We start from the raw sequence: 15,169 nt of genomic DNA, 5'->3' as shown, positions 1-15,169 counted from the left end.
GAAGTTGTCAGGATGTGGGCAATGTATGCATTAATCTCCATCCTTGTATTTTTGTGGTGCACTGTTACTGTCTTACAAGTTGCAGGATTCTTTATGCTGAAAAAAATTGGGAGAGTTATGTGCCTTTTTGCTTTCATTCTCAGCCAGCTTCATGCTGATGAATAATGAGATTTTAAGGATGTCAAAATTATGGCCTGGAAATTTGATATCCAGGTCATGAAATTTGTTATGTTTGATTTAGTGAAGCAACACAGGTTTAACCTTGTCTACAATAGGTTTTTATCAAGAAAGCCAAAAAATGTTCACACATCTCACTGACCAGATACACTTAAAACACTTTTTATTGAGAATGAATTATGAGTCAATAGTTCCTTTATGAAGCTTTCCAGAAAGTCCATTTCTGTAGTATTTTGACATGATATTGGAGGCCACAGCTCTTCGTTGTAATAGAACCAGAAATTTTCTAGTGGCTGATCACTTTCTTCCATGAACTGAATTTACATCTTCAGAGACCAACACAATTTGATTCTGAAACTTTTGAAACTAGGACCTCTACTAAGTTAAGTCAACAAGGACCTGTCCTGAGTTAGCTGTGTTAGTAACTCAAACAGAAGCAGAGCACGACAGTTTTGTTAGTTCATTGATTTGACTTAATTAGCAGTTCAGCAAGAGGGCAATAAGCCATAGATCAACTCAAATATTAAGTTTAATTCTGTGAGAAAATAACACTGTTAATAATGGCACTTAACTAGTGCTTACTTTCTAGTACACAGTATATACATATAGAAGCATACAGTACACCTTCCTGTTCAGAGGTTTACATTTAAATTATACACTTTAAGAAATAATTTAATAAACTCTTTGCAAATTCTTTTTACATCAGTAGGCTGATTTCTGTCTTGCATATATACAGTATTTTATTCATCTTTATTTAAATGTGAAATAGATAAGCCCCTATTTACAGTCATCAGAAACCTTCAGGTATTTGAAATGGAAAGGCCCCATTCTCGAGAACTTTGTAATTTGTCCATTAAATTTCTCTCTAGATTAAGATAACATGTATTTCCTTAAGTATTTTACTGCACTTGCTCCTCTACTGTTCTTTATATAAATATTGGAAAGCTCTCCCTTTCTGGGATACTGCTTTTTAAGAGATACCATGTGAGGGTGCTGCAATAAGTCCAGATTTTTCTTAAGAGAAGAGCAGCCAGGCAGGTCCATGGCACAGTTGCTTTGAGGCAACTAATAAATCAAATTATCTCTTAAAAGAGGTTGAGTGGATACCAGTCTTGTTCATTAAATTATCAAAGTTGTTTGTATCTATGATTGCCATCACATTTAGTATTTATCAAGGATAAATGCAAACATATGTAGCTCTGTTGCAATAAAAAAAAAATAGGAAAAAATCAGATTTGATATTTCAAGCGTAAATTACATAAAACCCTGTCTTTCTCCATGTCTTAAACAGCAGCTTCCATTCAAATCATTGAATATTTGGGTCATCGTAAAGGAGTCACGCAAATGAAGTAAACATGAGTGTAGAACGGTACCAGCTATACAAGTCCAAGCATGGATGGGAACAGGAGAGAAATGGAAGTTAAATAAATGGGGCAGAGAAGTGAAAAAGATAAAGAGAAATGATAGAAGAGCCATGATCTGAAACTGAAACTCATGGAGAGAAAGGAACAGAAATAAAGGCAACAGTTCAGTTGGAGACAGAGAGTAAGATGTCTTAAGAAAAGGAGGAAATGGAAGTAAGGAAGGAACGTGGAAGTTAAAATTGCACTTCGTGCTGCCTGTTCAGCCGCACTGTTCTGGCAGTGTCCCAGTTCTGAAAGCCCCTATTCACACCAGATAAGGCAGTTCCTCCCTGCTGGAACTCCTCCTGCATAATGGGACAGAATTTCTTTAACAGATTTTATGTGAGTGATTTAATGTGGTGCGTTAGGAAACCTAATTTTCCTCAGATGGGAAGGAGGAATCTCTTTGCTTGACAGCTGTAAGGAAAGATTTTTTTTTTTCTTAAGCACTTCTGTGTGGAAGTGAGTTTGAATGACCAAGATGTGCAGAAATTCATAGAAAACCTCTCAAGAGGGAAAAAAAATCAACCAAAACATCCAGTATTGTATCAGCATAGAGGCACTATAAATGAGTGTGTGAGTTGGATGGAGTGATAAAGAACAGCTTCATTCCTTAACATGGTTTTTATCAGTGAGCTAAAACTATGAAGTAAACTGCTGTAGTTATGCTGGATAGTTTTTGTATGGAGAAAACACCATAGAAGTAAGATTATTTACTGTATAGTCTTTAAGGATTAAAAAGATTTCAATAAACTATGAAAAGTTGTTAAAAAAAAGATTAATGGAGAGTCTTCCACCAAAATGCTGACAACTTAAAGATGCTTGTATATGAAGAAGATAAGCAAAGATGACTATGAGAAGAAATTGAGTAATGTTGAAGGGAAAAGGTATGAAAAGTCTGTTTCTCACCTGCTTTCCCCTTAGCACTTAAGCATGTGCCTCTGCTGACAGACAGGACCAGCTATCAGATGAGATTGTGCTCTGAGCAATGGAAAAGATTCAGATCTGGTTTTGCTCCATGTTTTTATTATACCTGAAGCTTGAAAAGCCACATTTTTTGCATAAAGTCACGTGGAATTTGAACTGTGTTGTGACAGATTAAGCAACAAAACAATGCTGTGGTGTTGCAGGGAGAGTAACAAAGATGTCTCGTGGCCCCCAAACCAGTGGGAGAATCTCAGTTCCACTTGTACCCCCTCTGTCATTAATAATGCAACAGCAGCACAGGAACAGGCAGTTCTTGGGTCAGTGCTTTGTAGTTTGTTGTTGTGGGTAATTATTTATGTGCTTCCTGCAGCATGTTTGTGGTTCTTATATCAAACCAGTAAAATTTGGTGATCTGGGCTGGATTTCTTTATCCCTACTGTGAAATACAGTAACTAGACTTTACTGTGTATCCAAGAATCCCATTGGGAGGCACTTCCATTTCTGGGAGGTCAGCAAAGGCTGCTGCTGACTGGGATTCCTAGATATTACTCCCATTTTAAAACCTTGTATATATTGAGGAATTTTATATGGTTTCCAAACCTTTAGTGATGCCCTAGATTAAAGAGAGTTTAATTTATTTGTTGCAAACATATCCCTTGAAAATACAAAATGTTAATCATAAACATATTTATTTTTTAAGATAATTACTCTCATTACATGAACATATGTGGACCATAACACTTAGCCAGACAATCTTTACTAGTTAAATTCTGATTTAACTTTGTAAACCACTGAGTCCTTCATTTTCATATGTGGAACAAACATCTTTAGGTTCCCTTAGAATTAGTCAATAAATATTTCTGGATTCTTGAAATGTTTTAGGATGCAAACAAAGGACTGGAAAATTAAAACACATTTTTGTTAATTGTTATAGCTAGGAAAAAAAATCACTTTACTTTAAAACAGGTTAGTTGGTGTGAGAAAATAATTTCTGAAAATGGTAAATTAGGCTTCTTTTAGAGGGGATTCAGTGATGGAGAAAGAAATTAATTTAATTTATAATTAACATTTACTATTTGGGCATGTATAATTGGATCACATGATCTTCAGTAAAGATCATCTATATAATCTTCATTGAAAAACGCTATTTACTTCATCAAGGATAGCACTATCACTTCTTTGTACAGAAAATAAGGTAGTACCTTTTTCTATACAAGATACAAGGTGCTGTGTCTTCAGTCAAGACTTCAATAAACTGCTTAGTGATTTCTTCAGACAGGAAGATTAGAGACATGAAGACAGAGTTTGTAACGAGTTCAGTGCACTGAAGGTATCAGATGTCACAGGTATTGCAGCACACTGGCCGGAGCCTCACGCGACTTCAGCAAACAACTATTTGAAAATTAAGACTGTTGCATTCAGCTGCAATGGAAGCTCCTTCCAGCCTCTTGGTTGGGACTCTTTAATGTCTCTGAGTGCCAACACAGCAGTATCACAGTCCCAAGAACACCGAGTACTGCAGTAACAGAGCACCAGGGGGGTTTGACACACCTATGTCATGACTTGCTGTACTACTGTGCGCTCGTGAGAACACCCTTGATTCCCACAGTGTATCTTTTTAAGCAAACGTCGCAATTTGTTGGGAAAGTTTTTGTTAATATATCTGTAGAGCAGAGGCATTACAAAGCTGCTTGAGAAAGCCAAGAATTTGGATAAAATCGTGGTAAAATGCAATATTCGAATGTAATTTATATCCGCAATTCTTCCTTGCAGGTTAGTAAATGTGCTTACCAAGAGAATAACATAATAGGGTGTCCACAGAGTGAACTGTGTGCAGACTGTGGCGATCAAAAGCCTGTGCACTGACGGATCCAACCGCCCAGTGTCTTGATCCAGTGGCGTGGCCTCTTTGCGTATCCGCAGGATTAACGTGAGCGCGTAGAGTACCGCGACGGCGGGTACGACGTACCCGATGAACACCATGATGGCATCCGCTGCCTCTTGGTTCTGCATCTTGGAACACTCAATTATTTTGGTGGACACGTGATTGCAGACGTAGAACAGGAGAGATGAAAAACTCGTCAGCATGGCACCGCCCCAGATGAACCCACAGACGTGTTTGGTGTTGTACACACTCGACATGTAAGTTCTGGGGAGAGCGCGTTCGATGTAGTAGTCCAGACTGAGCAGTGTCGTGGAGTACATTGTAACTAAGGACGAGACGTTGAATAAAATAAGAAAGGTAATATAAACTTCATTGTTGGAATTCCAGATGGCCCATTTTGTATTGGCAACACCTAGAAGGTACATTGGTGCCAGAGCGTTGATGATGAGACCGGCAATGGCAATGTTGACAAAGTAAACATCTGGCATAGTCATGGTAGCTTTGTTGTAGAGGTTAACTAGGACCAGCAAGCCGTTGTAACAAAGGCCAATTGGGAAACATATAATGAGGTAGAGTAGGGAGAAGATGGACAGTACAAGGTCGAAGTCATGGCAGAGATGCTGGTCCTCGCTGTTCTCGGTACTGTTGATTAAGGCTTCACAGCTCCACATAGTGATTTTAGCTTTTGTGTCTTCTTCGCTGGTTACCAGCTTTTCTGTAGAGAGAAAAACAGTGAAAGTATTGTTGAAACATTATATTGTAAGCGAAATGCAGTGTAGTGTGAAGAAAACATTTTAAACTTGAAGATTATACGCATCACATAGCTGACCTTGTTAGTCTAGGAGAAAGTAATCTGTGATTCAAAATTTTGTGAGACTAGTAAATATCCTGAAGTTCTAACTGAAATGAAATTGGTTGCAAATGAGTTGATACAGGACACTCAACAGAAGTAAACTGTAAACTGTCTATCTTTAAGTACTGATGTAGTACATATGAATATTAGCACAATGGTATTTTTAAATTATCAAACAGTACCTTGTATATAGCTACTAATATATAAGGGTAACTGGAAGGGTATAAGCTGAAGCACAAATCTTTGTAGTAAGATGGAGAATAGAGTTCTCTAAGGTGCTAAATAAGCTTTCCATTGAAAAGATAGTTTCTTGGGAGGCATATCCAAGGCAGTATGGTGGATGTGTACTGGATCACTGATAAAACTGACAAAGACTAGAGGAAACTGGGAAGTGAGATGAAAGGTTTAGTTTTTTTAATAGGTCAGTTTGTATTCAGACTTCCAACCTATAACTATTAAGTTCTGAAAAAAACAATGGACCTCTGTAGTCCAGGGAACCTAATATCAGGGCAGCCTGACTTTCCAAAAAGGCAAGAGTTAGCTATCATTTCCTCTCAAAATAGCACGAATTCTTTAAAGTATGTTACTGTCAGTTGTTATCCAGCCATCTTTGCTTTATGGTCAGTAAAGAGATAACGTTTTAACTGAAATAACTGAACTTCAAAGCAATTGTGAAAAGTCTCTTTCCAAAATGCAGAAATAAGAAATAACCTCTAAAGTACAACTCAAAACCTGCACTTAAAATCACGGTTATGATTCCTGCCAGCTCATTTCTGGGCCAGTGTGGAGTTTATGCAGCAGGTGATTTCCCGTGTACTCCCGACACTGTCACACACTCCTGTGGTTTTTTGCACACTTCCCTTTCAGCACATACAGAAAAGTGTAAGCACACATACCTGCATTCTTTCCAGAGAGAGAGAGAGCAAGATTTAATCAAATCCCCAGTAAACATTGTGCAATGAAAATGAATGCTACTAGACAACATGCTATACTCTGTGAACCATATGGCCGAATTACACAGTGTGGGGTTTGTAAGCATATGAATACATGGGTGCATCTCTCTAGTGCTAATTCTTTGACATTTCAGTCACAGTACAGAATTTGCCCCAAAGTCACATCAACTTTCATGATTTATTTCCCATTACAGTTGTTTTGTGTACATTTTTCTTCTAAATATCATAACCTGTGCCAGAAATCAGGCTAAAAATAGTCATTTTAGCTGGGCAAGCAAATTTTTATTCCATTGTCCTATGCTGGCTTTCCTCAGAGAAGTGACTTCTGTGGGCAGCAGTACCAGCTGCAGTTCTGTTGTTTTCAAAACCCGTTTTCACCTTTGTGGGAAAACTTACTTTTTTGGTTCACTTTCTCAATTCAGTTTTTTAGCTATAGTACTGCATATGAATGGACTGTATCATATCTTTATGTTGTCTTTCCATCCTCATGCTATTTCTGAGTACTGAAAACAACCCAGTTTGTTTTCAGGAAGCATCTGTTGTTTTAAGTTTTTAAGAAAGAAAAAGCAAAGCTGTTTTTTGCGCAGTTGAAGGGAACCAAAACTACATTGAACTGTTATGACTTGATTCAAGCAAAGCAACAGACTGGAACCAGATATTGCAAATATATGCATTATGGTGAGTGCAAGGGTGACTAAGCACAGGCATGGATACAATCACGTAATTCCATTATGTAGGTTTATCCTTAAGCATGTAGCTTTGATTACTCCAGACTGAATTACATCAGCCACAGAGTAACTTGCCTGTATATTGTCTCAGAAGATCAACAGTCTTTGCTACCACACTTTGTATTTTACAGAGCAAGGGGATGTCTGGTTTCACAAGTGTTTTTAGTAATTACCCCTTTTTTCTTTACACAGTTTAACACGATTCTGTTTTAATGAAATAGCGATAGAAATGGCAGGTGATTCTCTGTGTTAAATAGTAATCTGACGAAAATTACAATATTTACATCTGAAATGAGCAAAACTAAAATCCAAATAGAAATATTTTCGTAAGAAATTTTGTTGATGACTTCGAAGTTACCAGGTGAGGTATTTTTGCCACTAATGCCGGAATCACCCATGTTTAATGGTCACTTACCGGCGAAGGCACTGAACCTGTTTGCTGTGCTGTGCAGGCCCAGCTCAGCATTTCTCACCCAGCCGTCTCTTTTGTCATTTTTAAAGGCAGTTTTGCCGTCACAGTTTTCCCATGTCCGGGTAAGTCCTTGCGGTCCCTGAACGCAGCTTGACTCGCTCAGTCTGAGCTGACCCCCTTCCCTCTCCGGTCACAAGGAGCTCTGCAGTCCCAGGTTGGCTCTGTTGCATAAGTGAACGCTGCAGCCTCTTGTTTACAGTGGCCTGACTCGGCCGGCCGCGGCACTTCCCAGGTTCTCCTTGCTTTTAGACCCGGGATGGGGTTGGAAATGAAAGCCGGCCGTGGGCAGGGAGCGGGGAGCGCTCCGTGCCCGCCGCCGCTCCGCGCCCGCCGTTCCCACGGCGCGGCCGCCGCGCTCCGGAGCCTCTTACCTTCCCCTCACATTGGCATTCCTCCGAGCCGCATTCCCGAGGAAGGAAGCCGGCCGCGAGGCCCCGGCGTGGTTCTCCTTGGGAACATGGTGCTGGCCGTGCCAGCGCCCGCCTGGGCGCTGCTGCCTGCGCTGCACTTGTTTTTCCTCTATAAGTTACTCACAAGTTTCTGCTTGGCTTGGCAGCCGCCTGGCCCCTCCCTTTCCCTGTTTACAGCCAGTTTCAAGAAGTGAGAGGCTCCGGTCGGAGCCGTGTTGGATCCAGCTCGCTTTTGTAGTCTCTGGGTTTCAGATTTTGCTGCTTAAAATACACGGGGCTGCCGGAGCGCGCAGGTTTGTCGTGGTATTGTCATCGGCGCTGGGGGTCTCTGGGGACGCTGCAGAGGCTGTGCCATTCCCTGCGACTGCAATCAACAGCCCCTGGTTCAAGAGCGTGGGGTTTATTTTTAACCCGGGATGAGTATGTGTAGCTTTGAGGTTTCAGTTTTATAGGCAATATATCCTGAACAATCGGTATTTAAAAATTCCCGTACTACAAAGTGCACAGGTGCTTGTGGTGCTGGCAAACATGAGCCAGCTTGTAGCACAAGGTAGGAAGAAAAGTTTCTGAGTGTTTAATTTGAATCTGGAGATTGTTTTGGTGTTGTGAAAAGGCATTACGACATGACCCTCATTTTGTGATGGTGTTATGGGGTTCAGTTCTGCTTCCTTTTTTAAAAAGTTGATTGCTCTCAAGAGTATTTGCGTGTCACTCGCAGTTAATGGATGTGAGTGTATGTATTTTCTACAACTTTAAAATGCATAATTTCTCGAAAGAGTTTTTGAACTGTAAGTTGATAATTTATCCCATTCTGAGTTTTGTACTGTGGTTGTTCTGTTGTTTATACGGAAACTCCTTGGACTAATGAAATAAAGTTAGTACCTTTGAAATGTGTTTTTAACTGATATCACCAATCAAAACAGTGTTGCCTTACTTTCTCAAAATAATTTGTCATATTTTTAGAAATTTGCAGGCTTTATTCCATAGCAAATAAACACCAATGTAAAACTCCTTCATGTAAAATTAAGCAGGTGTTTATGGAATAAATACCAGAAAAACACTAAAAATGGTTACTGAGTTTGAGTTCTTCTATCTGACTGCAGTTTGGGTTGGATTTTTTTAGGTAAGGTCTGTCTGTGCTGCTTGGTTTGTATTTAAAGGTTCATTATCAGTATGTAAAACCACTGCAACTCCCAAATGGCAGAAATTTCCTACGGTCCTGTTTGATACATTGTCCACAGACGGAATTGTGTATGTGCTGTGGATAACTCCGTATTACAAACTGTGGCATCAAGTGTTTGTTGCCTCAAAACTTTAGAAGGACTTTAATCATCAGAAGTTGACTGGAGAAACAGCAAAGTAGGAAAGGTATTTGTGTAGAAGTACTTTTAGAGTGCTGATACTTGGCCAAAAGCCAATTTCTTTACACTCCATTAAAGCCAAAGGTGGTTTTATTTAGATACAAATTTGCATAAGGTACTTAGGAAAAAACTTCTTAAAACGCAGCAGGAAAAGTTGAGAGCACTTTGTGGCAAAGATTATTTTAGAAAAGATGAAATGAACTTTAATTAATGAGAAAGAAACAAAGTGCTGCTCAGTTGTATTACAGAGTCCATAGCTGCAGTCAGGTTTTTTTCAGGCATTTTCATTCATAATGCAGCACTGAGTTGCAGAGCAGGTTGGGTCACAGTTTGAAGCATGACACTCAGATTATTTTATTTGACTTAAAGACCCCAAACCTTTATCCAGCTGCAGCACTGTCTCTTTGCTCTGCAGATTTTTTTTGTTTATATGATAAATGGTTTATCTACTTGCTCTGTTATCATCTATATGTTAGGTAGCTCTTACCTAGTTTATCTGACCTCTGAATATGTGTTTTCACAAGCTGTAATATCATTATAAACTGTACATAGCTAATAAAGCTGGTGCCAACAAGGTGAGTCTCTAAACAGGCCTAAGACTCGTACCTTCATCATGTTTTCTTGAGTTCCCACAGGATCTCTTAATTCCTAAAAACTGAAACCCAAAGGTGCTGCCTAAGGGAAGGCTGGACCCTATGTAGAGCTTTGCTGGACAGCACAGATTTGCTTCAGATCTAGACTGAGAAAACTAAAAATCTTGGCCAGAAGTGCTGCATATATACATAAACCATGACTTAGCAGACTGTCGGCTCCTCATGAGGGTTTGAAAGTTCTTGAAAGTGTCATGCTAGATATTACTTATGGATGAGTTCTTAAAACTTTAAACAGTGGATGATCAATATTTCTGGAAGAAAACAAACCTGCAATTAGCTGTACCTCAAGGGGAACATTCTCTGAACTCTCAAGTGCGAGAGGATGAAGTGTCACACTGCTGTTGTGTCTCAGCCTGGGTAACATGACATTTCTTTAGGCTTACTAGCTTATATACATACCATAGGGATTAACAGAAAACATGTTGGCTGGATATACAGAAAAGTAAAACTAGATTGCCCAGGTTAGATGCGAGGGGCAGGAAAATGCAGCAGTGCAGGCAAGTAGGTTTCAGAATGTATTTTCCTCGTGCGATTGCTGAGTTGCTGCTGTTTATAATATAATGATACAGCTCAGATAAAATGCTTTTAACATGAGTAGAGAAGAAAATCCTGCTTGATACTGGGGGCTGGGCTGAAAAACAGGCCCCTTCCAACCCTATCATTTTATGTGTTTGTGGCGCAACCATTGACCAGTTTGGCGGGTGGTGAGTTTGTAATTGATATGGGCTCCATTTGTAACGTGGTTAGTTCAGTGCAGTGCAAGGTGAAAGAAGGCACAACTAAATAGTAAGACTAACTGATACAAAGTAGCACTGAATATAAGTCTGTCTTGGATGCTTAAAAAGGAACAAATTAAAAAGCAAGACTAGGTCAGCTGGAAGAGAGGGAGCAAGGAGTTGGCCACCCCGGCAGGTGAACTAATGGAAGAACATGGTCTCACTGATTTCACCCTTCATTAGGCTCAGGGTTTGGAAAACCCTCTCCCTTTGCAGTATAACTTGCTTTAGTAGCGGCAAAACAATAATTAAAAACAAAACCCAAGGAAACCTTTGACTCATACAACCCAACTCTTGCCTACTCCAGCTTCATTCTGCACAATTTGAGTGCCCATTTCCACCTTTATAGCTTATTGCCTCCCCTTGGGCCAGTGTTATTTCTTAAATGTTCCTTCTGTCCAGGCATAAATTCTTATGTACATTTCCTTGTTCTTAAAAGAAGTCTTGCATTTCACATCTGCCTGGCTTTTGCTTTTCTCTTTATCTCTCCCCAGTGACTCCTTTACAGTTAAAGTTGCACCTCCCACCATTATTTGCTCATATGACACACTTACGGTATCACATTCGACTCATGACAGGGTTTCCAAGTACGCTTTCTCTTCTACTTCTCTTGTTATTTTCCTATGGGACATCCCAGGCTTTTCTTAGGCATGTTGAGTCAACAGGAAAAAGTACATTGTCAGGAACTGTAAGGATGTATTTCTGTTGCATGTGGGATGAGTACAGAGATACCCATGTTTCTGAAACTGTTCTTTGCCCTTTGCTCATCCTTTGAGGTTGCTCACTCTGCTTTTCTAGAAATTCTGACTATATTTTGTCCTCAGAGCACTTCAAAGCTTAGCTCCTTCCTGTGACCTTTTTTATTGTTCCACATACATTGGCAACCTCTGCCACTTGTTTATCCTTTCATTCTGCGAGCACCATCTTAGTGGTAAATCATCTGCATAGCAGCTGCCTGGTCCTTCAGATCCCACTTGTGCCATGATAATCTGCTTACTGTCCCTGGCCTCTTGGGAATCTAAATAGATGCACTTTTTTCCCCCTGTTTTGATGTTTTGGTGTTGTTGCTAAATATATAAATAACATAAGGTAAAGGTATTAACATAATATAACTGTTAACAGTGTCAGCTGCACACTTTGTTGCTATTTAGACTGTTCAGCTCTGAACTGAGTTCATGTAAGGCCATGTCAGAAGTAAGCCTCTGCAAATTGCTGTCACAGGTCACTAAGCATCAACAAATGAGTTCAGATGTTCTTTTGGTTGGAAAGAAAGAGGAAAACTTGATTTTAGGTTCTGGCAACTGTTTTTTAAAATGTGCATCCTCTCTAATAGGTTAGAACTACAGAACTTTCTTCTGTCTTCAGAGTTCACAGAAGATTGCTCAGAACAATGTGTGTACCTGTCAGAAATGGATAACTATTTGCTTCAGTTTCTCTGCCACCCCTCAATTTTTAAACAGCTTAAAGCTTGTGAGAACAGATAATATACTCCAATAAAGAAAGACAAAAAAGATCAACTACTCTGGAAACCATAATAAAAACTGCCAAGTGGTGTTTCTAAGAGCCCATTAGATCTGTTTGAGAGAGTCACTGTGACAGTGGTCTGGAAGGTTCTAATAACCCAGTGCTACAGGGTCAAAGTTCTGTGGAGAGGAGATAGTCCGGTGTTAGGGCCCCTAAAGATTCGTGTGGAAGGAATCCCATGTTCAGACACAGATGTTATCTGCCAGGCACATCTGCCACTCTGGATAAATCCTCCTCTTTTTGTGCTGTTTGTTTCTTTGCAGTGGAGCCCCTGTGGGGGTTTGGTTGCCGGTGGCTGTGCCCTCCTGGCAGCTGCTCAGGAACGGGGCTCTGCATGGGTTAACTCTATAAACTCAATCGTGTTTTGATAAGTTCTCTCAGTGTCCCAGTATCAGATGAGGGTGACTGCTCTCCTGCTCCACCTCTTCCTGACTCCAGCTTTATCACTGAATTCTGTAAGAGCCTCTATATGGAAAACATGACATATCGTTTCTTTTTTAGTGTTTATGTGCAGCAAAAAAGAATTCACCTTAGAGTGAACAGTGCAGCTCTTAATACATCATATACATGTGGTGGGTTAAGGTTTCACTGCTGCAAAAGGTGAAATACCTTATTTTTGTGCAGTTTTTCAAATGGGGATTCCATCAGGCAGAATGAATTTATGCAATGGTTGCTTCTATTCATCTACAGGCAGCTTCACTGCCTGGGTGCCTGAAATGAGATACAATTTTGAGATGCCCAAATAGCCACTAGATAATACTTTTTTAAAAAAAACTAAGTTATATGCAAAACAAAGCCCCTGTAATTTTCCTAGTATTCATATTTGCTTCCAGTATGCTACACAGTTATGGTGTATTAAATAACAGGAATAATTTGAATGAATGTAGTATTAGAAAATCAGCTTACATAAGGTGCTTTGGGTTCTGGACTTTATAAAGTTGACCAGTTGGAATACAAGAAGTGACAGCTTTTAATCATCAGCAGAGTACACAGCCCCATTCAGAGTGCTGAACAGCCAGTTAGCACTGCTGCAGTTCTGGGCTGTGTTGTCAGAGCCCTTAGAAGCTGATTTTGATGCAGCTATCCTCTTTTAAAACTAAGTGGCAACAAACTTAAATAAAATTCAGTGTCAAGGTGACTGAGAGTTGCTATGTATATATATTAATTTTTTTAACTGAGCCATGGAAACCAAATTAAAAAATAAAATTTCAGTTTCTTGTAGAGCACGCAAGAAAATATTTTCATTCAGTTTAAAAGTGAATGTAAGTTGCAGATTCTTTTCATATGAAATATTTCAACTCAGTGGATCTAACAAGGGTTAGTGGGACCTTCAGAAGGCTGAAGTTGTGATGCTGATGTTCAGAGCAGCTGGGACTTGGCAGATTTACACAGTAGACACACTTCATCCCACTGTTTTTAGTTAAAGTATTTAGTTCATTTATTCTGTTTAACTCTAGGGGGTTTTGTCCCCAGTACGTACAGACACTTAAACTGGAGGGCAACAAGTCAGATAATAGTGATTTGAGGGGGAAATTGTTTATGAAACTTATATGTTCCTTTTTTTTATATAAAGATCATCAGATCATGAAGACTAATTTAAAACTTTCTGCTAAGGCCTTTTTATTATTTGAGAAAATAAAAGATTACAAGGCAGTTTTATGGTAAAATCGTTTTTCTAGGTAATTTCTTTAAATCATAGGTACCACATTTGCACCTCTTACAAAATAGCAAGTGCCCAGATTTCTGCATTTCAAGCATTTTGGAGCTGCTCAAGTTCCAGGTAAGGAATGTCTGTACTTCTGGTTTATGTAAATCAGCATCACTCCAGTAAAGAAGAAAGATTCTCGCCAGTCAAAATTAATGCAAATTATGCCAATGCTAGGCATTGCAGACTGAATTTATTCCAGGAAAAGAGTGTCAAAGGTGCATGGACTGTGCTGGAATTACTCTGTAAATGAGCTGGCACGGTGAGCTGGCAGGGTGGAAACAGCAGCTCTTATCTTCCCCCACTGTTTGTCAGCTCAGGGCTCGTGGCAGGGAACACTGCTGAAATTTGGCAGCACGGAAACATTCCCCACAGATATTTTGGTGCCAGTTGCAAAGACTGACAGGAGGCACAGATGGTCCTTTTCCTGGAAACTATAATATAATGCTGTTTCCTATTAGAAACGTCGGTGAAAGCTGACCCAGTGACTTATCAGCAAGACATCACGTTGGTTGTGTAGGAAACTGTTGTGGAACAGACTCTGACTGCAGGGACCAGGTTTCCAGTAAATGCAGAAATATTGACATAGTCCTGTATCAGATAACATATACAGGAATTAGTATGAAAATGGTTTGAGTTTTAGAGTTTGAAGGGAAAAATCGTCCCTCAGCAGATTTTCACTAAAGCTGAAATGACTTCAAAATTTGTCACATCCGTTGGAGATAAACATATCTTTCTGTTAATTGTCAGCAAGCCCGAGACATCTTGTTCCTGACACTCCTGTGGCTTTTCGTTTCCACTGCTTGGTGAAGGAAATGGCATTTTCTAGCTGCCTCCTGGATGAACTTGAACAATTACTGATTACATCTTATTCCATTTATAATGTCTGAAAAAAGTCTTTTAACTTTACATTCTAGGGGGTCCAAGTATAATATTAATGCTGATCTAAGGTTATTATTAGACTGCAAGATTTGGAGAAGGGGCTTGCAATTAATTAAGAGGCATCTTACAGACATGAATGGGCTCTGACTTATCCATGTACTGCTTGTCATGTGTCACTCCTCACTCTACTTTATCAGTGACAGGGTTTTTTACCCCTTAGTCATCAAAATTTTCTCCCAATAAACTTGATTTCTTATAGGGCTCCCCATTGCGGCCATATGTATATATGAAACCTGAAAAAGCCAGGAATAACCTTTAGCACTTTCTGTTCTGGGATGTTGGCAAAGAGTTTGACAGGTTTAAGTATTTGATGATTTGATTTGAGTCCTTGGCCATCCTTTCACAGGTCTGTGGGTGTGGATACTTCCTTAGATACTCCTAAGGGGTGTTGTTTTTCCAG

The 15,169-nt window shown here is 39.6% G+C and overlaps 1 protein-coding gene across 5 annotated transcripts in view; it reads right to left on the bottom strand.

Moving 5' to 3' along the window:
• Positions 1-323: 323 nt before the first annotated feature.
• The window catches only part of GPR146 (G protein-coupled receptor 146), a 49,698-nt gene continuing 34,852 nt past the window's right edge, over positions 324-15,169 (bottom strand). For 2 of the 5 annotated variants that reach the window (XM_032704083.1, XM_032704082.1), the window contains one exon: positions 324-5,107. In XM_032704083.1, the coding sequence (XP_032559974.1) occupies positions 4,059-5,063 (1,005 nt within the window). In that variant the 5' untranslated portion in view covers positions 5,064-5,107 and the 3' untranslated portion in view covers positions 324-4,058. Of the gene's footprint in view, positions 5,108-7,341; positions 7,659-7,769; positions 8,710-12,731; positions 12,834-15,169 lie in introns of those variants that run through there. The other 3 variants (XM_032704084.1, XM_032704085.1, XM_032704086.1) reach the window with 3 other exon arrangements.

This window comes from Chiroxiphia lanceolata, chromosome 16, assembly GCF_009829145.1.
Source record: "Chiroxiphia lanceolata isolate bChiLan1 chromosome 16, bChiLan1.pri, whole genome shotgun sequence".
Lineage (NCBI taxonomy): Eukaryota > Metazoa > Chordata > Aves > Passeriformes > Pipridae > Chiroxiphia > Chiroxiphia lanceolata.
Note: the sequence above shows the minus strand (reverse complement) of the source record. Positions and strands in the feature narration are given on the sequence as shown.